This window comes from Recurvomyces mirabilis (assembly GCF_035927965.1).
Source record: "Recurvomyces mirabilis strain CCFEE 5264 chromosome Unknown scaffold_10, whole genome shotgun sequence".
NCBI lineage: Eukaryota > Fungi > Ascomycota > Dothideomycetes > Mycosphaerellales > Teratosphaeriaceae > Recurvomyces > Recurvomyces mirabilis.
The window spans coordinates 538,914-560,027 of record NW_027041944.1 but is presented as its reverse complement, the minus strand read 5'-3'; the positions used below and the strand labels follow the sequence as shown (position 1 = coordinate 560,027).

Here is a 21,114-nt window from a genome sequence, read left to right as displayed (position 1 = left end):
ATGTCAGGGGTGGTGGTGGTGGTGGTAATGTGTAATCTTCGTTTTTCTTTGTCGATCATTGAGTTTGTTGTGTGTGTGAGGACTTGCGCGAAAGACTGGTTTGGATGGATAAGATGGACGGACAGACGGATGATACCCATTTGGATCGCGAGCCTTCAGGGAGCGAGGCTGGAAATAAGTATATACCTTCTTACTGCGTCTCCGCGACAAAATAGAGCCTCTCATATCCTTCGCTATCAGAACATATCTATCTTATTCCCTTCAGACCTTCTCCACAAACTCAACTGCTTCCTTCTCTGCTGCGGCCGGTGCCTCGACAGCCTTGACACGGCTCACGCCTATCTCGGCCAGACTGACTCCCTGCGCTCTCATATGCTCGAACTCGACGGTCAAGGCTGCTTCCTCGTTGCGCTCTTCCTGCGTCATTTCTGGTCCGAGGAAGACGAAGAGGAAGATGTAGGCCCAGACTGCTCCGGCGAAGATGGCGATGACGCGGCCTAGGTTGGTAGATACTGTTAGTATTGAGAAGTGTGGGGATTGAGTGGGTGAGGACAAACCGTAATCGTAGCGTTTGACACCGGTTTTGGTGGGTGCGAGAGGGAATCGCTCGCCAATCGTGGCTTCGATTGTTGAAGCTGCTGAGGAGGCGAGGTTGCCTAGCTGGTAGCTCAGGCCGTAGATGAACGAGCGTAGTTCTGGTGGGCTGAGTTCGACGAGATATACCTGGAACGTTGTAAGCTTGACCTGGATCTAGGTATACTAAAGCTTTCGTGGACATACTGGGATTGGGCCCCAGGTGCCACCAACAAAGAACTGCTCGAAGAACACGGTGGCGATGAGGTAGTCGCTGCGAACGAAGACGTAGGAGGGTATGAGTGCGCCGCCGAAGATGCAGCCAATCATCATGGTGAGACGGCGACCTGTGAAGGTGCTGACGTAGCCGAGTGTGGTGGAGCCGATCAGTGCACCGATTTGGCCGACGACGGTGACTGCACAATATGTTAGCATGGCTACGACTCGAGGGTCGTCGACGGTCCATGACCTACCGACTGTCGTCTGCGTCGCATTCATCCCGACCTGGTTTTTAAGGAACGTCGGGTAAAGATCCTGAGTACCATGTGAGATACTGTTGAAGCCCGCCATCAGAACGACCATGTACCTACTCAGGGTGTCAGTCGCGGTTTCCTTACTATGTTTTCTAGACAATCTCAAGCTTACACAAACAAGAACCAGTTCTTCTTCATGGCATAATTGGCAGCCTTGAGGAAGGCACGCAGCTCACTTGTCTTTTGGTGCTCGACGCCTGACTTTTGTGCTTCTCTTGCATCGCGCTCGGCTTTCGCGACTTGGAAGCTGTTCGTTTCGGGCGAGAGGAGACGCCAGATGATGATGAAGACTGGTGGACCTGGAGACGGTTAGCATACCACGAGATGTTTGAAGTAGTAGCATACCTGCTCCGAACCAGAAGAGGCTCCTGTGACGATGCATTCATGTCAGTCGTCTGTGCAAGAGACGATAATCGGAACAAGCTCACCTCCAACCATGAGGCGTCGTCGGTACCAGGGCACGATAGAAGACCGCAGCAAGCAGGTAGCCCACAGCGTAGCCCTGCTGAAACAGACCTGACAGGATGCCACGAGCATCATACGGCAAGTCTTCCAACGCGGTGGCTGCAGCCGGACCCAATAAACCCTACAGGGATGATTAGCCATGGAGCTGCGAGACTGGCCTGCTTTCACTTACACCCATAGCAATCCCGTATAGGCTACGGACGGCTAAGAACTGGCCTAGCGACTGGCAGAATCCTGACGCCAGCTCAAGGACGATGAAGGCGCACAGATTGGCAATCATGATCCACTTGCGTCCGTAGCGGTCGCCGAATGAGCCACTGATCAGAGCGCCGAGCCATCTCAGCATAAGTGTGACCGTGATGCCCTGAAGAAGTCAGCCTGGTCTCCTTCATCGATGTAGCCACGGCACTAACCCACGAGACAGCCGAGGCCTCCTTGTCGAACTCTTTCGCGATTTCAGTCACACAGAGGCTGACGGTGAAGAAGTCGAAGGCTACATGATTGCAACCAGCATATCAGCCCGCGTTCTACTATACGATCGGCTGTACAATGTACTCACCATCCCAAGCCCAAGCCGCGAAACCAATCAAGAACATGTTCCACTAGGCATTGTTAGCAATGAATCGAGCCTCCGTTATCGTGGCTACCTACTTGATGGCCGTCAAGCTGGCGAAGCACAGCATATGGATTCTTCAGCTTCGTCTTCGGCGGCTTCAGGGAAGTGAAACGAGCCGGGAAATAGTGGCGTATCTGTCTGGCCGAGTAGAACCATCCTGCTTCCATGTGGTTCCTCATGATGGCAATCGATCGTCGAGTCGTCAAACAGTGGTCAATTAGGCTCGTCTAGTCGGTCCTAGGTCGGATGTGATGTTCCTGATCAACTGCGGTCGGATCAAATCGTTTGATGGAAGTAGCTGGGGAGGAGCTATCCAAACCAGATACTGACGGCATGGCCATCTATATGCCACAGATAGCAGCTGAAGGTCGAGCGCCGGTACATGTGTACCACACCGTCCACCCCGGTCGCGAGCATCCAGTACGACGGAGTCTCGTGTCCATGGAGCTTGCACACCCCTGCTTCTTACAAGGAGAGGTTGCGTCGTAGATTGGCTGTCGCGTTTCGCCCGCGGATAAAGGAGGGGCAGGCGTGAGTGACAAGGAGTGTTCCCGCATAGACAAGAGTACTTGGTACAATAGCTCATGATACAAGCCTTTTCCCCGCAGCATTGACTGAAGCCTCGCATCGCCTTCTGCTCGAGAGGAAGGTAGTCTGCCAGAGCCTCCGGATATCACGGTCTGGGCATCGCAATCGTTGGCGCGTGCATTCTGCGCTGTCCCGCCTAAATTGTACAGGCACGAAGTCGACGTCGTCAAGGCCGTCTTTGCATTGACCATCCATAGGAGAGGTCACTGCTCGTGCGGGGAAAGGCGGACAGTCGTGGGAAGCAACAGGGATGGTTCAGATATCAGCACAACAGCAAGCCGGCGTCACAACAGACACTGCTTAGGAGCTTAGAATTGAGCCCGAGTATCGAGCATAATGAGAATGTATAACAAGGCGGCAAGGAAAGCCGACGAGCGATATGATCTCCACTCCAGAACATCTTTAACCTCTAAACAGACAGTTGGTTGGTTGTGATGTCATAATGTATTACATCTATGCTCACTGTGCAGGAGAAGAGATCTATACATATACAAAGATCATAGCAAGCAAGATTTGCTTGAACACATCCATGCATGCGCCATGCCATACACAGAAATCGCCGCCTGCTTCGTAATGACGGGGCACACCTCAAGTAACGCCCTGGACTCCATGCAACCACCATAAAATAAAAACCTACCGCCCCCCATCCTTAACCCTCTCAACAACAACCTCCACACTCGTCTCATTTTCCCCCCTAACCTTCGCCCCTTCCCCCACAGCCTCCGCCTCACCCTCACCATCCCCATCATGCTCCTCCAACCTCTGCCTCATCGCAGCCTCCTCATCTCCCTCCCCACCATCCTTTCCACTCCCCTTCCCAGCCTGCGTCTCCTTCCCCCCACTCATCTGCCACTCCATCAACTTCGCAAACGCCCCTTCCTTATCCTCCGACAACACCTTATAAGCCCCCACCTGCGCGACCCTCCCATCCGATCCAATACAGATAATAGTATCACTGCGCTGGATCGTAGAAAGACGATGCGCGATAGAGATTGTGGTGTTGCTTCCCTCGAGCATCCGATGCAGAGCCTGATTGACCAGGGTCTCGGACTCGGCGTCCAGGGCTGAGGTCGCTTCGTCCAGGATGAGGATATCCGGGTTCTTGAGCAGGGCGCGGGCGATGGCGATTCTGTCAAAACAATGTCAGTGCCATTACCATTACCATTACCATGAGTCCCACCACCACCTCTACAAGTCATCATGGATGTGTAACATGAGACGGCTTACCTCTGTTTCTGCCCCCCACTCAACTGCGTCCCTCTCGCGCCCGCGAACGTCTCCAATCCCTCCGGAAAGTCCGAAATAAACCCACAATTCGCCTGTCTCGCCGCCGCCACAATCTCCGCCCTTGTGGCTAGAGGTCGTCCATAAGCAATATTCTCCGCGATCGTGCCACTAAACAACACGGGCTCCTGTCCGACATATCCTATCTTCCGCCTCAATTGCTTAGCGTTCATCGTCGAGATATCCGTGCCTCCGATCTTAATCGTTCCTGCCTCAGGCGTATAGAAGCGGAGCAGAAGAGAAGCTACTGTCGACTTCCCTGCTCCTGATGGAGCGACAATAGCGACATTACTCCCCTGCGGAATGGTAAAAGTAAGATCATTGAAAATCCTCACAGCTGGCCGGGTCGGATAAGCGAACGCCACATCCTTGAACTCGATACTGCCTTGTGCACTCTTCACCGCATGACCAATCGTAGGCGAAATCTCACTCTTACGATCCTGCAGCTCGAACAACCTCGATGCCGCACCCACCCCTTTCATCAGCTCGCTGTAGAAGCCACTCAGGCCGAAAAGCGAGGACCCGGCGTAACCGGCGTACATGAGGAAAGAGGTCAAGTCCCCGATCGTGATGATGCCGTCGCGGACCATACCGCCTCCTACGTACAGGAGGGCGAGGAACGTCATATTCCCCGCGAATCCAGAGGAGGCGAAGAAGGTGGCGCTGATATATGCTTCCTTCTTTCCCAAGGCGAAGATCTTTCGAACTTGGTTGTTGTATCGATGCACTTCCTGCTGCTCCCCTGCAAAAGCCTGCGAGGTCCGGACATTGCCTAGCCGTTCCTCAGCAATTTTAGTCAGCGTCCCGAGATTCTTCTGGATCTTGCGGGATAAATTTCGGATCGCGCGGCCGTAGAAGAAGGCGCCGATGGCGACGGGCGGGAAGATGAGTGCGATGACGCCGGTGAGCTTAACGGACATGTAGGCCATTAGAGTCAAGCCCGCTGTAGCGGAGACGAGACTTCGAAGGCCATCGGAGACGTTCTGCGTAATGCTTTTGCCGACGATGATGGTATCGCTTCCTAATCTCGAGATCAGGTCACCGACTCGGTTGGCATCGAAGAATTCGGCGTTTTGGATGAAGGTGCGTTTGAAGAGCTGACTGCGCAATTTCGTTACCACTCTCTCGCCGACAATTCGGAGTAGCACGATCCGGCCATAATTCGCACAAGCGCCTGTCGCCAACAGCGTACCCAGCGCCAGGAAAAACTGCTCCTGGCTCAGACCGAACAATTTCCCGTCCTCACTACTCGCCGCATCTAGGATCTTGCCGATGCTGAATGGCACGCTCATGGCGATGGAGCTCCCGAATAGCAGCAAGACTACCGCTGCTCCGAGTGTCGCTCTCTCGGGCCAGGCGATCATGAGCAGACGGCGGACTTCCGCCCAGCCGCCAGACTTGTTGGCGTCGCCTTCTTTGGTTAGCTTGGCGCTGAGGTTGACTTGCGAGGCTTTGTTGGCCCGTTCCGTGCGTTTGAAGCCGGAGAGTTCGTCGTCCTCGTCGTGCTCGGCTGGATCGGTAGTGGAGGTGCGGACTTCATCCCGGTAGCTCTTGGATTGCTGGGTGGTGGTGACTACTGAAGCATTTTGGGTTTGTTTCGAGGTGGTTTGGAGTGCTCGTCTTGCTCGCTGGGAGATTGATGAGGGCCGTAGTGTAGGCCGTGGTGGAGGTGTCGTCGCAAGACGTCGCGTAGATATTCGTGAGGTTGGAGTATTGCTAGCCACCCACCTCGCTCGCCCAGCTACCTCAGGCTGTATACACTGTCGTATTCTTGTGGTGAAAAGAGCTCCATTGCCCATACTATCCCATGCCCGATGCGCCAATAAGCGTGAGCCCGGAAGAGCCGCCATGCTTCCTCGCTACCTGCTTCCACCAACACAAACGCCTTCCAAGACCGTCTCTCCCCACTCTAATGTCTTCTCTAGCTACCAATCGTAGCAATTCAATCCTCCGTCGACCGCATTCATCATGCCATCCAGGCGCTGCCCCCTCCTTAGTATTTCAGCCTGCTCCGATGCGGCACGAGTTGCGATGCCAAGATGCTATGGCTCCAAGGCTTGCAATCCAGATGAATCAAGCTGTGCGAGTTCCAATAGCGTTGATGTGTACATGTACAGTACTGTATCGCAAGATGGATTCAGACATATTTCAGCCGGGGGAGCTTCACTGACCTCACCACATCGGCCCGTGCCTCATGCATAAACGCGGGAGAGCTTGGAAAGCTTGTGCGCGCGCTGTCACGTGACTCGGGAAGATATGTACGAAGCATGATGTGGAGCACGCATGAGGCGCAGGGCCGAGATCGCAAGAGAGTCATGGGCAGCGGTATACTTCACTCATCCAATATAATCATACAAAGCTAGCAGTCTACACACCTACAAGCCTTCTGATCAAGTCAACCTGACCTGGCCCGTAGATACTGGCGCCCCCCGAACTCCCGACCGCCGTTCGACACCTCCTGCGCAAAGGGGGAATGTATCAGACCATCCTGCGATTTAGAAGCCGATCACTCGGACTTCAACATTGGACACTTCCACTGCTACCTAACATAACCCCTAATACCCCGTAGCCCCCGGCGCCTTCTCATCCTTCCTCAAACTAACCAACAGCTCCCTCATCCTCGCCTTCCCCGTCCCCGCCGCTCCACCCCCACTCCCCTTCCCACTCAAATCCACCAACTTGGCAATCCTCTCCCAACTCGTGCCTCCGGACGTAGTATCCTCCCTACTCTTCAAGAACTCCTCGGCCTCCTTCCGCGTAGCAGCGACAGTTTTATCCTTACGATTGTTGTAGTTCTCGTAGAATTCATCGATGGCTTCTTGGGCGGCTTTGACCGTTTCGGCTTTTTTGGAGGAGGAGATTTCGTCGCGGCGTTGGATGGCGAGGTCGCGGCGGGAGCGCCAGTCGCGAATGACTTGTGGTTCTTCGTCGTCGTGGCCTGAGGATGAGGAGAACTGTCCGTTGTTTTCGCCTGCACGGTAGGGGAGTGTGGAGCCTGTGACAGTGCCGCCGGGTGCAACGCCCTCGTTTTGTGTGTCTACTGCGGGAAAGGAGGATTCGAAGTCGCCCATCATGTCGTTCTCGATTGCTGAGCCGCCGTTCGGTGCTGAGGGTGCGCTGTCCATTCCGCCGCCTAGGAGATCGTTGTCGTCATCATCGTCTGCGTCGGCTACTGTGGCGGTGTTGTCGCTTGGGGTGGAGAATTGATGGGCGTCTTCTCCCAGGGCTGCGCGTTCGCGGGCCAGGAAGTTGGAGGGTTCATCGTCGGAGGTGGTGGGGTGGGATTGGGGTTCTGTTTGGCCTGGGATGGTGTTAGTGACCCCTCTTCTTCTTGGAGAGGTTGATGGTGCCGTCTCACCAGCATCGAAGTCGTCTAGAGATGGGAAGCGGTCGGCCATGTTCAATGTCTCCCTCCTGGCTTGTCAAAATGCGTGGATAGTCGAGGAGGTTGTGCTGTATCTTTCCAACGGTCGGTGGAAGCTCTGATTGATGAGGTAGTAGTTATGAGATATACGTTGTTTGCGCCTGACATGTGCCTACTCAATGGCGATGCCACTTAGTCGTGGAAGGGCGGGAAGACCCGAAGGAAGCTCGTCCATCTAGCGCGAACCTTTCCAAAGCCCGCGACACAGCTCCCAACACTACTTCTGCCCTCACGACAAACCGCCCACATCCACAAACACCTCTCTAGATGTACTACAACACATTCCACGAGTAAAGAGAGTCACCGCCATCATGGCCTACACAACCGACGCCGTCCGCGCCAAACTCTCCACCCTCTCGGAAACGCAAGAAAGCATAGTCAGCACAGCGCAATGGCTCCTCTTCCACCGCCGCCAAGCCGACCGCACCGCGCAAGCCTGGCTCACCGTCCTGCAATCGCACAAAGAAGCCGCCAAACGCCTCAACCTCATCTACCTCGCCAACGAAGTCGTGCAGCAGTCGCGCGCGCGTGGGAAGCAGGATTTCCTGCTCGCGTTCGAGCCCATTGTGGCCGAGGGCACGGCGTCGGCGTATAAGGGGGCGAATGAGGGGACTCAGGGGAAGATCAGACGGGTGGTGGAGGTTTGGAGGCAGAGGAGTGTTTTTGAGGGGTCGATTTTGGATGCGGTGGAGGCGAGGTTGGGGGAGGTGGATAAAGGGAGGAGTGCGAAGAGTGGTGGGAAGTTGGGTGGGTCGTTGTTCGGGGGCGGGGCAGGGAGTCTGCCGGCGGAGCTGGAGGGATTGGGAAAAAGTCAGGCTGTGCTGACCAAGGCGGATGTGGCCAAGGGGCCTGCAGTGGATAGTGCGGAGAAGGAGTATGCGAAGATGACGGATCCGAATGCTACACTACCTACGCCACCGGTCCACGCTGCAAGGCTTAGTGCGCTGATGCGGAATTTGGCTAGTGCGCAGGGGGCGGTCGAGGCGAGTATCAGTGCGAGGAAGGAGTTGTTGCTGGGGCTGGAGAAGTTGATGGCGAGTGCTCGGGCGAAGTTGGCGGAGGATGAGCAGACGGCGACGATTTTGATGGCGAGGAAGGAGGGGATCGAGGTGCAGAAGAAGGAAGTGGAGGATGGGATTATGAGGGGTCTTTCTAATCCTTCTACGCCTGCTGTCACGACTCCAGTCTCTGGCCACTCGCATACCGCTGCAGGAGCGAATGGTGATGCCTCCGCACCCGAAGCAGAAGGCTTCACGCCTCCGCCCGATGTTGAGGCCTTTACGCCAGATATGCCGGGTCAAGTGGGCAAACTGGAGGAAGACCTCGCACCTTTGATCGCAACAGACGATGATCCTATGGCGATAGATCTCAAACCCGAGTCAACAGACGTCAAGTACGAGTCCCTCGATCAGACCTCACTCGAGCCAACACCCTCCTCCCTGGATACGATGAAAGTCGAGGACACCACCCCAGTTTCTACGACCCCCTTGCAAATGAATGGAGGAGACCCACGCATCCGTCAAGCTTCATCTGAGATCCCGACAGCAGCGACGAATGGTAGCGCGGGAGATCCAAGGCTCAAGCGTAGGAAGATGAGCCATCCCAAGCCTGCGGAGAGCGATGTGGGGACTGATATCTTTGCTTCGGGAGGGATGGGCGAGGTGGGGGTGGATGAGGCGGGGATTGAGGCTTTGCTTGCGCAGTGATTGAGTCGCAAAGTCTTGAGAAGAGATCTGGGGAGATTGTTGGGAAGAGATCTATGATGTATGTCGACTCGCCACGCAAGGCTCGGTGGCGAGCCTGAAGGCAGTGGAAGCATTTAAGATGCCCCCTTAGCGGGCTCCTTGTAAGAGAAACTCGCTTGTCCTCACAAAGTCATCTTCTTCCTCCCGCGACCGTGTCTTCCCTCCGTTGATGGTGAGCGGTCCTGCCGAGGGAAGCTTACTCGCGAATGGTTATTCTTCCCACGTTGGTCGCAGCAATCGATGTTCTTCCAACAACTCTTCCTATATTCACGCTTCTATCATCGCTCGGCCCGTGAAGGGAGAGGGACCAGCGTGTGGGGTTCTTTATACTTCATTGCCAACGTCACTACACCATCCGAGATGGAGATCGGAGTCTGTACTTCTTGCCCTGACGATTCGATACAACGTGAGGAACACTTCGAGCGACTCAGCGCAGGCAGGCGCACAATGTCCAGCCTCGATGCCAGCTCTACCACGGAGACGCTCGACGGCAAACACGTCTTCGACTTCTTTGCCGTCAGCCGCGAGCTGCGCAATATGGATTACAGCGAGCTCATGCACGACGTCTACCTCGCGCCCACCGAGGCACACGATGAGCTCAAGCAGATCGTCTACCTCAAGAATGCAGCATTGCCTCCTCTGCTTTCGATCTGCCGACAATTCGGAACGGAGTATGAAGAAGAGGTTCTGCGTAGCACAGTATGCCAACTCGTCACTCTCGCTCCAAGCGACGGCAGCTCGTTAGCACCGCTAGCTCATCCTCTCTTGTCGGGCTCTCACTAGCAGGAAGAATGCCTTCGCAAGAATTACTACTCTCGCACTCAACCTTGTCGGTTTTACGAAAGACCATACGCCAATTTGTTCAAGAATGTAGCCTGCCCGAGCTGATACGCGCTGGTACAGAACTTCTGAATGGTATGCAGACTGCTGTACACTCACTGCTCGAATTCCTGCTTAGCATCCACAGACTCGACGTGTACTACTGCTTCCAGCTGCATTCATCTAACGAGGACGTTGCTACTGGCCTCGGAGATCTGCCAGCACAAAGTCGACGGTGGTTTGACGAGGACTTCGAGCGCAGGGCACAACGAGCAACATCTCCAGACGAAGTCGCACGCCAAAGAAAGGTCAATTTCTGGCTGACCTTGTCCGGGAAATTGTGCAGCGTATCCTCAGTGGAGGACCTGAACATATAGAAGATGATGATATTTTTGAGGCGGTGGAAGACGATCCGTCGAACCGTGTCATAAACGCGACTGCCCCAAGTGACGGGCCGTATGTCTGGCACGGGCTTGAAATGATGGCTATGCCGAGCGATAGTTTTGACTTTGATAGCTTGTATTCAAAGTACCTCCGTCTGCCCAGGGAGGAGTGGGGTGAGCAGTGAATCGATCCAGGATGGCGCATCGAGCGCGTGCATCATGAAGCATGGTCGTAAGGCATACGTAGGTGTATGATGGACCGGGCGGAGGCATAATGTCAAGGTGTGCTGCCGGCGCTCAAGAATCAAGCATGCGGCGAATACCTTATTATGGAGGATAAATCTAGCTACAAGTCAATTCTGTACTTGAAGTGCCATCCACTTCACAACGCACATGGGTAGCTTTACCGATGCGAGCGTGCTCTTACACTTCTGATCGAAGTCGCACCTCAATCCATAGTCAGTGGGCGGGTTCCTTTCGAGTATCAGAACGAAGACTAGAGGATAAAGACAGCGACAGCGAAACCTATGATGGCAGGATCTAGATCTGAGTGTGTCGTCAACAGACGTAGTAAAGCATGCATTTTTGCCCTTACTATCGTCGTCTACGTCGCTGTCTTTGTGGTCTGTCATTTGCTGTCGGTCGTCCTCGTCACTGTCGTTCATCGTCGTTATCGTCGGTCGTCGTCGTTCTTGGCGTCCACCGAGCGTCAAAAGTCGTATCTCGTATTTCGTTTCTGTTCTACATGATCAACTCCATTGCTCAGATAAGAGACCACCCAACACCTCCAAATCGACATCAAGTTTACACAAGTGTCTCGAAGAAAGCTGCGTCTTCCTTGTTGAAGTATGATGCTAGTAGCAACATGGTGCCGCGAGTATAGACGCTTTGGGACGACCTGGTACCGCCAGAAAACCACTAGTAGGACAATACTAGCCAATACCACCTATTGCTCGGTGAAGCTAGATATCACTGTCTAATACTATTTAATGCTGTGCAATGCAAAGATTGCCATTAAACTTTAAGTCGACCTTGTAGTGAAGTGCTGCTCAGCCATAGAACGATGACCCATGCTTCCAGGCATCTTACGTCCATGCAAGAAGCGCGAGGTAGACTGAAATATAGAAAGCGAGCATATACATGTGTAAAGAGAGCGTCTGTGCCCAACCAAATCCGTACAAATTGGCCACTCTCGTACTTGGGTGAACGTCCAGCAAGGTGTCACAGCAGCGAGGAAGGCGGTCGCAATGCTGCGCGAGGCAAGAAAGCTCTTTTTGCCTATAGCCGGTACAATCTTCGCATCTCCAGGCTCGACTTTCTAGGCGCATGTTTGCCCCGTGCATACCCTTGTCAATATTGAATGAGAGACTATGGCATAGTTTCAACGAGGTTTCATGGAGGCATTTGCACGGGTTGCAATGTGGTACGACTAAGTACAATCTACGATGATGGGGCTGGAGCAAATGACATGACTACCGTGTAATGCTCGAATGTATTAGAAACTCTATGCGCGAGCCTCAAACCGGCTGATGGTCGCGATGGTAGCATATTGTCTTCGAAACTTATGGTGAATTGACATAATTTGGACGAAGTACGCCACTACGGCGTACGGCACGAGAGCTGGTCCAGGGCGGTTGTCACGCCTGTTCGAAAGGACGTCTTTCTGATTAAGTCTCGGACAGGTACAGCATTATTTATCGCAGGCACGTCGTGGTGAAAAATGACGATCGCCATTGGACCAGAGATGAGGGTGGCTGACAGACCATGGGGAGTGAATACCAGCGCCTCTGATGCTGGCGGCACCACAGATGTCATGCTCGTAAGTGCCGGCATGTGTACAGCACGTACAGTTTCATCGTCACGATCGCAATGCACCTTATCGATTTGCCTAAGTCGCTCCGTTAGGCCCAATCGTTAGAGATGGGCAGCGTGCCTGACGATCACTGCCGCGTGGCTGCCATGTGTGAACGCGAACAGGGTACAGATTTAACCTGCTTCCAGAATGACGACGAGGCCTTCCGAAACGCGCCTCACCTTGCTGTTGATTGCCATATGAATCAACCGTTGTCGTCATTGTATGGATTAGATAAGCTCCCGGCGGCGTGGTTCAGATATCGTCAGTGGATGCTTATCCGACATGCTGGCTCGGAGAGTCTAACCTAGAAAAAATCTAATGCTTCCGTGCCTTCTTCTTCCGACCAGCTTATTGACGGAATGCGATAGTGGTGTTAGCACCTCAACGAACCACGTTCATATTTGAAGTCTGATATTCCAGCTCGCTGAGTGGTGGGGTGCAAAGAGCTTGTTGCAGTAGGCAGAGTGCTACAGTAGATAGAATTGATGGCTTGCAGCAGCTTGCAGGTGTTAGAGCTGCCTTTCTGAGCTTCCGACGAATCGAGCAGAAGAGAGGAAAGATTAAATGTCCTTCCACCCAATGATAACCTCAAAGGCCGATACAGTACAACGACTGGCTCGCGCTTCCGTTGCGCCTGGCACGCGAGTGAGACCGGGATCTATAGTACACTGCGCACACCAACCCAAACTCGTATTCCACCAGGCCTGCAACGAGTAGGAAACACATCCCACACGATCCCAGTCCAACCCATGCAGGCACAGCAAAGCACGATGATGTCAGACGCAACAAGGATCTGTCTCGAAGCCGTCTGGAAATGACTCTAAGGCGAATCTCTTGCAACTTTTGTCGTCTTGGCAGAAAAGAAAACAGACTTCCAACGGATTTTACAATAGCGGCGGCCCGCGCGATGGCTCTTGGGAACGACCTAGGCTGGAACTAACGTCTGTTCCTGTCAATCCATCTGCACTTAGGTAAGAAGAACATTGTCCTGCTACATCATCGTTGTCGTCTGCTTTCCGTCGCTGTGCACATTCAACTTGTACATCCACCACACCTTTTCGTATCTCGCTCGCGCCACTGGCTGCGATCTTTGCGACCTATCGTACTGCAAGCCGCCGCATTGGCGTATCACGAACCGTACTCTACCCAACACATTCATCACCTTGCATACGAGTATTTCTGGTTGGTGACACGGGCTGTGGTGTGACTGGTCTGGACTGGATCGAGAGGGCAACACATGCAGTTTCGTACGAGCAGCGAAGCTAGCTTGAGAAAGGACATACGGCTCTGGAGCCCTCTCTCATATATTTGGATCTGCTGGTCATATTCCAACTCAAATTGAAATAAAGATATCACTCGCAAAGGCGGTAAGGAAGTTCCTCCAATAAATGCGCGCAGGAAGTGCGCCGGCACGCGCTGATGGGAAATGTCTCGTGCATATCAAAGGCAAGCTCTGACATGAGTCCAAAGCCATGTTGAGCCATCTTCTAATACTGAATTCAGGGAATATCACATAGCTGTGATCGGATCGGGAGGAGTCGGAAAGAGCTGTTTGACAGGTACGACCTCACCATCAAAGTTTCTATACCTTCCGGAGGTCCAAACATGCTAACACTATCTACCCAGCCCAATTCGTTCAAGGCGTCTTCATAGAAAGTTATGACCCAACAATCGAGGACTCCTACCGCAAACAAATTGACGTCGATGGCCGCCAAGTCATGCTCGAGATCATGGATACAGCTGGAACCGAACAATTCACTTCCATGAGAGAGTTCTACATGCGGGACGCCCATGGTTTCCTCCTCGTCTTCAGCATAACGTCCATGTCCTCTCTACACGAACTGGCCGAGCTAAGAGAACAGATCGTTCAGATCAAGGGTGGAGATCCACAGGTGCCGATTGTGTTGGTCGGGAACAAGAGTGATCTAGAAGAAGACCGGGTTGTGAGCAGGAGTAAAGCTTTCCAGGTCTCGCAGGCGTGGGGAAATGTGCCATACTACGAGACTTCTGCCCGACGGCGACAGAACGTCGGCGAGGTGTTTGTGGACGTCTGTCGGCAGATCATCAGGAAAGATATGAATGCTCGACAGCGACGGCAAGGTGGTGGTGGCTCTGGAGGGGGGCCATCGGGTATGGAGAGGTATGGCGGTGGTGATAGAAGTTCGAGAAGGAAGAAGAAGAGGCGGGATTACGATGACTACAATCACAGGGAAAGACGGAGTCGGTGTACGATATTGTGATACCAACGACAGCTAGTTTGGACAAAACGGGATCTGTTTTGGGCTACACCATGGATCAGTGGATATACGTACGTTATAAGTGGTACGCGGAAATGGCTGATTTCTACAAAATCGAAGCATGGCCTTGGGGCGAAATCGCGCATCCTACTCACACCAAGGAACATGCATCTGGTGAGAGGAGATGATGCGGCACCTCTGAGGGAGCTGGACCCGATCAGGATGTTGTACTGGGAGTATCGATAGCGTGCTCGATACTCACAGAGTACAAAATGAGGGGAGATAGGTGGTGTGCTCGAGACATCGCTGCCAAGCCGTGGAGCCGACTTCACGCCACCACAATCTCATTTCGTCTCTAAGCAGCATAGACTCTCTCTGCAACATCTTACACGATCTCAAGATCATCATCCACCGCCTCTCTGATCTCCCGCTCCCTATTCCTGGCCACCTCACACGAATCACAAGGACAAATCCAATAAGCATGGTGTCGCTCGCCCATCCCAATTCTGACCAGGCCCTCTGCGCGCGGGACTTGGACACCGTTGTCCTCCGCCTCAGTCACTTCCTTCTCCTCAACATCCTCCTGTCCCAGCCCACCAGCACGCCCTTCACACCACTCAGCTCGCAAACGAGAGCAATTCTCACATCCAGCGTTGAGCTGGTACTCCGCCATCTGCCGTCTACGCTCCAGCACATTGACCTTATACCTCCTAATGCCTCGCAGACAATCAACCGGAGCTAAAAGCCCTCTTAACCAGGAGCTCGCGCTCTTAACCCTTTTCCGTAGGATGTTGACTTCCACCGTCCTAGCCCGAAGCATACGGGCACAGCATTTCTCGCTGCAGCAGAAGTCCGCTGTGATTATACGTCCACCGTACCTGGGCCTCTTGAACTCTTTGCAAGGTCGACGCTTGCCACGGTACGCATCCTTCTTGCCGACTAAATAGCTGTTGGAGCAATACCGGAAGACGGCCTCGCGTCTGTCTTGGGGTCGATCGCAGCATGGGAAGTAGAGGCGTTCGAGACGGTACGAGGACAAAGAAGACCTCGTCTTCATTTGCCCATGCTGTTGGACAACCATTGTCCTATGTGCGTGGACTGCAAACCCGCCGCGCTCATTCTCAAGCTTGACGGACAAAGCCAACCCCTTCCAGACACCAAAGTACCACTAGCGATTGGCATTGCCGCCGTTGTCATTGGGTCCACCACCACCCCAGGCCAGCGCGGCGTTCAGAGCTGCACCGACCATCTGACCAGGACCGCCACCGCCAAAAAACACTGGTGGCAGCATAGGCAGCGGCATAGCTGCTTGCATATTGTGCGGATCGATGGCGCCTTGACGAGCATAAGCGCAGCCCCGACCATGGCCGGTCTTGCGAATTTCGACGTAGTCGAGCTCGCAGCGCCAGCAGAAATTCGTATAGCATTGCGTACCTAGGTATCGAATGTCAGCCTTGGAGCACGGAGCACAGAACATTAACGGCAGGATTTAAGGACACTCACAAGTAACCATATCGCACCCGCCATTCTTCTCGATATTCTTCTTGCACTTGGGACAATGCTTACACTTCTTGCCGATGAGAGTCTCAGAAGCCTTCTCCTCAGTCTCCGTCTGACGCTTCCTGCGGCCTTGGTACTGGGCACACGTCTCACTTTCATGATAGGGGCGGTCGCAGGACACACATGCGGAGGCGTTGCAAGTGTTGCACATGCAGATGGTGTCCGAGTCGATCTCAGGAAGGGGCTTCTTGGGAGACTTGATGTGCGTGGTCCCATCTTTGGGGTGTGGAGTCTTCTGACTGCGCAGCTTGCGCTTGCCTGATTTCACATTGATGAAGCGCTCCTCATCCATGGCCTCGAGATCGATGGTGTTGGCTTCCTTGTTGGCTTTCCTGACTTTTTCCCAGGCCTCGGGACTTACAATAGCCATATCGTCCTCACCTTCCTCCTCGGTCTTCGTGCCGGTGACTTTCGGCTTAGCCAGTTCGGGATTCCTCCGCAACGGCTCATGCACTTGACCAGCACGACATTTGGGGTTCATGCACCAGCGCCACCCAGGCACTTTCTCTGCAATGCACGCCTCTCCATCTCAACGAAGCGCTGATACACCTTCGGCGCAGCAGCGCGTTGCACGTCCTCGTTGATCATGGTGGAGGGACATTGCGGGCAGCTGAGCTTATCATAAGTCGTCATTTCGAGCTGAACATTGACCCATTGTTTCACGCACGCTTTGCATGTGTTGATGAGATGGTCGCAGGACTCGGCGATGGCGTACTTGGGAAACGAGGATGCTGCGAGATTGCGGCCACACGTTGTGCAGTCGTATTTCAGTGGTTTCGGCTTCGGCTTTGGTGTCGCCTTGGTCCTGGTGATGCGACGCTTATTGTCCGTGACAGGCCGGTGGGTGGCGGTTGCTGGGGATGGCGCTCTCTTGTCAAGACGCGCACTGCAACGTGTGGTAGCTGCAGACACAGCGCCAGCACGAGTGACGGGCTTGCGAGGAGCCATGGCTGATGTAATAGGTGATCCAGGAACAGGCGGCAGGGCGATGCGAAGTTGTCGATTTCGACTGCCAATGCAGTCGCTATGGAGTACTGTGTAGATGAGCACACGGTTCCGAACTCAGGTCCAAGATGTGATAAGCAACCAGGTACCTCGAGCCGCGTTTGTTCTTGTGTTGCCTAGATATGATAGGTGACGGCGGCAATTCCCGCGTTTTACACATGAATCTGCGTTCATTCAACATGAAGGCAGGTGAAGCAGGAGTGTTACAAGGAGGACTGAGTGAAGAATACTGTCCTTAATCGCCTGCGTGCTTCGATAGTCTGAGAATGCAGCGTCCCATGAGGCGACCAGTGACGAGCTGTGGATTTTGGATGGCTTGAAAGCGTCCTCATCCTGAAGTTGGTGACAGGAGTCGCGAAGTTCTTGCGTGCATCTGTCATGCTGAAGGAGAGTGTCTTCCGCAGTATAATGTCATAGATCGCTTGTATAGTCGTCTTCGGGGACTCATGATTCGGAGATTGAGCTGCAGGATGTCGAGGAACTCAAGGGGGTGCTCAGTGCTTCACTTGCAGACACTAGAATGGACGCTCCTGCCTATTCTATGACTGTGCCTGCCGTGCCAGAAGAAAGCTTACCTGTGCTCACACACCAACGCTCGTGCTTCATGTTTGTGTTCGTACATCTCCTGGAGAGAGTTACACCTCGTTAACCTTACTTCACATCTTCTTCACCTTCGATGCTGCTCGTCGTCAAAGGCGATACATCTGCTTCCTGACGACAGAGGATCTGTAATCATTTGCTGGTCTCGTGTCTGGCCCACGGCGAGGAAATACGATTCAGCACTCTGGTAGCAGGACTCATGCTCCCTCCCGTGATCTTGGACAGCCAGGCTCAGGTGAAATGATAGGACATTCGTGCTTCACGCCAGCAATGGAACAGATCGAGGAAGTGAAGCAGTGCCACAATCTACAAAACCGTCAGTCGGCACGCGGAAGAGCGTTGATCGTGGACAAAGCTTCTTCTCAACGGCCGATCAGGAACGCGCGGCGAAGAACTCTGGTTGTGAGAATGCGGGTTCCTGCATCACTCCTTCTCATTGGACAAGTATTCTTTTCTTTGGACAACTCACGCACAATCAGTACTGGAAGTCGTAGCGTTTTTTGTTCACGGCAGCATATCGGACCAATTCGTCGATGTAGCGTAACGACGAAAAACACTCTCTTTATCTCAAGCCTTGCGCTTGACCCTGCTGCGGCTTAACGGTCGCCATCCACATCCGCATGACGCACGCCTTCTCGCGTTTTTCTCCTCCGCGCTTGTGATCAGCGCAGCCAAAATAGGATCATTATACCGCACCACCAATCACCGTCTGGTCTGCTTTACGGCTATAGGCGAAGTACACCTCCATGCGGCCCATGCGAAGACCCTCGTCGGGCCAAGACAGTATTAGGTAGTCAGTACGTATTTGCTTGAGCTGCTTGTGGAGGGTATACTTGACCAAGTACTTCTCCTGCTTGCGCTTCTCATTTTTACCATCTTCCATCTCGTTATCCATCCCTCTCTTTTGCGACAACATTCGAGAAAATCATCCTCTCTCACAGTCGTTATATTTTTGTAATATCTTCTACAATATGCGTTTCTCTACCATCGCTACTTTGGCTGCGGCCGCTCTGCCTTACGCCAGTGCCTACTGGAAGGGCTTTAACGTGGGAGCCAACAATGAGGATGGCAGCTGCAAGAGCCAACAAGATTGGGAGAACGCCTTCAACAAGCTGAAGAGCCTGCCACAGTACATCACATCGGTCCGTGTCTATGCCAGCTCGGACTGTGGGACTCTTGCCAACGCCGTGCCTGCGGCGCTCAACACGGGCACACAACTACTCGTGGGCGTCTGGACAGAAGATAGTGCACACTACGACGCCGAGAAGAACGCTTTGGCGGCTGCCATCCAGCAGTACGGGCACGACTGGATCGTAGCGATCTCTGTTGGCTCGGAGGATTTGTACAGAGGTGACACCGACGCCAACACCCTGGCCAACCAGATCTACGATGTGCGAGGTATGGTTCGCCAATGGGGTGTGAACCAGGACGTCGGACACGTCGATACCTGGACCGCGTGGGTCGACGACAACAACAAGGCTGTCATTGAGGCCTCCGACTTCATTGGTCTTGATGCTTACCGTGAGTCTATGCCTAAACCAACAATTACGTAATCTGCACATCGATGCTAACCCTTTGGTCTAGCGTACTTCCAGAACTCGAAGATCAGCGATGCCAGTGCCGTCTTCTGGTCCGCCGTCGACGCTACTCGCAACCAGGTCAACGCTGTCAGCCCTGGCAAGTGGGTTTGGGTTACTGAAACTGGATGTTCGTGAAATGAAACGATTGCACGTATGGTGAAGTACTTCCACTAACATCTTTTTAGGGCCCGTCTCTGGCCCCAACTACGGCGACGCCGTACCTTCTGTCCAGAACGCTCAGACATACTGGCGCAGCATTGCTTGCGCCGCGTTCGACTCCATCCACATCTTCTGGTACGCTTTCCAGGACTATAATTCATCGCCTTCCTTTGGTGTATTTGGCAGTGACGGAAATGCTATCTACGACATTATTCAATGCTAGATTTATGAACCCGGGCCCGATTGGCACTAAAGTCTAGTTGAAGCATAGCGATGGTGTTTTGGCGAAACTAGAGTCTTGGATTCTGATCACTCGCTACGATAGACTGTTGTATACATACTTTAGTGCTCCGACAGACATTTACCAAAGACGTTCACCATGTTTTGGTCTTCAGACCATAAGTGCTGGTGTCTGCGATGGAATAGCCAAATGTCACAACCAGGCAAGATACGCTGCCTGAAGCATTGAAGTCGGCAATGGTCGACTACCACAATCTTGTCCATTAATCGACGCCTTTTATCTCCATAACCATTCGCAACGTCTAGTGCACCGTAGCAAATGAATCAGTTTTGTGTTTCTGTCGCATCTAAGATTAGGACAACCACTCCACCGAAGTCCATTCCAGACATGAGCCAGCTCGACTACTTCACCACGAAGCTTCCAGCAGAGACACGCGTACTGATATACGAATTCCTGTTCAGCGACTCACGCTATGCCCGACGCCAAAGCGGTGATCGAACACCAATAGCAGCAATCATCTCAACATGTACTCTCATCAGTACTGAAGCTTTGGACGCTTTCTACAACCTCAAGACTGTCCGTCTGATGGTGTACCAATTGCGGAAAGCACTCTCGTCCAAGACTTTCTGCAGACACGTTCGCGAAGTGCAGATATATGGTTCTTATGACCCAGACGAGTCAAGGTCGTTGCATCGTGTGATACGCCAAGCATTGCGCCTACCCAAGCTTCGGTCTCTCATCATCGCGCTCGATATCTTGGCAGATCCTGACGACTTCGATACGGCTATACTCCCGCCGCCGAACGAGGGTTCGATGTTCATCGATGACTTTGCCGCGGAGATGGACTTTGGCAAGCTGACATGCTTTGGAGTTGGACGCTGTAAGTTGCCTCCTCCGCTGAACAAGGTAGAGACTGTCTATACGAAACTGGTCGAGCTGTGGCCGCATGTAGCTACTACCCTGAAGCCTTCAGTCGCTCTAATGCAAGCAGAAGGTCTCATTCGATCGTGGGAGCTAGGAGCTCACCCTGATGGTATAGATCATCCCACTACTGTGTGGTCCTGGGTCTCGCACACATCGTTCCCGGTGTGGCTCGCTCTACTACAAGCCACTATCGACCTTCCACACAACGACGACTGGTGGCAACGTGGCCTTGATGCCTACCTGAATTGCGTAATATTCGCGCCTGATCCTCGCCGTACACCTCCCGTACCTCTTCACGGACTGTCGCTTGAGACGGTAGATGAAAAAGAGTTGAGCTACTGGTCCAATATCTTTGCTTTCAAGCTTACTCGGTCCGTCGTTACGGTCGGACGTCCACAGGAGGATAGACAGGATGTGCGTCAGATATATTGGCCAGAAATCGATGGCCGTGATCCGATCGGTCTGGTCAAGAGCCGAGAGGTTCGGTCTTCGGATGCGGCATTGGAAGGCTGATGTTCAGAGC

At 53.4% G+C, this 21,114-nt stretch overlaps 10 protein-coding genes across 10 annotated transcripts; 5 read left to right on the top strand and 5 right to left on the bottom strand.

Moving 5' to 3' along the window:
- Positions 1-261: 261 nt before the first annotated feature.
- LTS14_004593 (uncharacterized protein) lies at positions 262-2,366 on the bottom strand (the record flags this gene model as incomplete). The annotated part of the gene is made up of 10 exons (XM_064837294.1): positions 262-723; positions 781-989; positions 1,047-1,159; positions 1,219-1,405; positions 1,452-1,474; positions 1,535-1,692; positions 1,744-1,935; positions 1,985-2,064; positions 2,131-2,173; positions 2,223-2,366. 10 exons carry the CDS (start codon positions 2,364-2,366, stop codon positions 262-264), a joined length of 1,611 nt encoding a protein of 536 aa, XP_064695253.1.
- Positions 2,367-3,408: 1,042 nt separating this feature from the next.
- Positions 3,409-5,909, bottom strand: MDL1 (ATP-binding cassette permease mdl1; the record flags this gene model as incomplete). The annotated part of the gene is made up of 2 exons (XM_064837293.1): positions 3,409-3,904; positions 4,003-5,909. 2 exons carry the CDS (start codon positions 5,907-5,909, stop codon positions 3,409-3,411), a joined length of 2,403 nt encoding a protein of 800 aa, XP_064695252.1.
- A 705-nt stretch (positions 5,910-6,614) lies between these two features.
- clc1 (Clathrin light chain) lies at positions 6,615-7,457 on the bottom strand (the record flags this gene model as incomplete). Its single annotated transcript, XM_064837292.1, has 2 exons — positions 6,615-7,360; positions 7,418-7,457. The coding sequence occupies 2 exons, from the start codon at positions 7,455-7,457 to the stop codon at positions 6,615-6,617; spliced, it is 786 nt and encodes a 261-aa protein (XP_064695251.1).
- Positions 7,458-7,794: 337 nt separating this feature from the next.
- LTS14_004590 (uncharacterized protein) lies at positions 7,795-9,189 on the top strand (the record flags this gene model as incomplete). The annotated part of the gene is made up of 1 exon (XM_064837291.1): positions 7,795-9,189. The coding sequence occupies one exon, from the start codon at positions 7,795-7,797 to the stop codon at positions 9,187-9,189; it is 1,395 nt and encodes a 464-aa protein (XP_064695250.1).
- A 486-nt stretch (positions 9,190-9,675) lies between these two features.
- Positions 9,676-10,011, top strand: LTS14_004589 (uncharacterized protein; the record flags this gene model as incomplete). The annotated part of the gene is made up of 1 exon (XM_064837290.1): positions 9,676-10,011. One exon carries the CDS (start codon positions 9,676-9,678, stop codon positions 10,009-10,011), a length of 336 nt encoding a protein of 111 aa, XP_064695249.1.
- Positions 10,012-14,003: 3,992 nt separating this feature from the next.
- Positions 14,004-14,710, top strand: RSR1 (Ras- protein rsr1; the record flags this gene model as incomplete). The annotated part of the gene is made up of 2 exons (XM_064837289.1): positions 14,004-14,511; positions 14,538-14,710. The coding sequence occupies 2 exons, from the start codon at positions 14,004-14,006 to the stop codon at positions 14,708-14,710; spliced, it is 681 nt and encodes a 226-aa protein (XP_064695248.1).
- A 197-nt stretch (positions 14,711-14,907) lies between these two features.
- On the bottom strand, positions 14,908-15,603 carry LTS14_004587 (uncharacterized protein; the record flags this gene model as incomplete). The annotated part of the gene is made up of 2 exons (XM_064837288.1): positions 14,908-15,361; positions 15,401-15,603. The coding sequence occupies 2 exons, from the start codon at positions 15,601-15,603 to the stop codon at positions 14,908-14,910; spliced, it is 657 nt and encodes a 218-aa protein (XP_064695247.1).
- Positions 15,604-15,690: 87 nt separating this feature from the next.
- Positions 15,691-17,030, bottom strand: LTS14_004586 (uncharacterized protein; the record flags this gene model as incomplete). The annotated part of the gene is made up of 3 exons (XM_064837287.1): positions 15,691-15,956; positions 16,026-16,535; positions 16,568-17,030. 3 exons carry the CDS (start codon positions 17,028-17,030, stop codon positions 15,691-15,693), a joined length of 1,239 nt encoding a protein of 412 aa, XP_064695246.1.
- A 1,628-nt stretch (positions 17,031-18,658) lies between these two features.
- Positions 18,659-19,649, top strand: LTS14_004585 (uncharacterized protein; the record flags this gene model as incomplete). The annotated part of the gene is made up of 3 exons (XM_064837286.1): positions 18,659-19,208; positions 19,272-19,394; positions 19,453-19,649. 3 exons carry the CDS (start codon positions 18,659-18,661, stop codon positions 19,647-19,649), a joined length of 870 nt encoding a protein of 289 aa, XP_064695245.1.
- Positions 19,650-20,054: 405 nt separating this feature from the next.
- Positions 20,055-21,104, top strand: LTS14_004584 (uncharacterized protein; the record flags this gene model as incomplete). The annotated part of the gene is made up of 2 exons (XM_064837285.1): positions 20,055-20,547; positions 20,707-21,104. The coding sequence occupies 2 exons, from the start codon at positions 20,055-20,057 to the stop codon at positions 21,102-21,104; spliced, it is 891 nt and encodes a 296-aa protein (XP_064695244.1).
- Between the last annotated feature and the right edge of the window lie 10 nt (positions 21,105-21,114).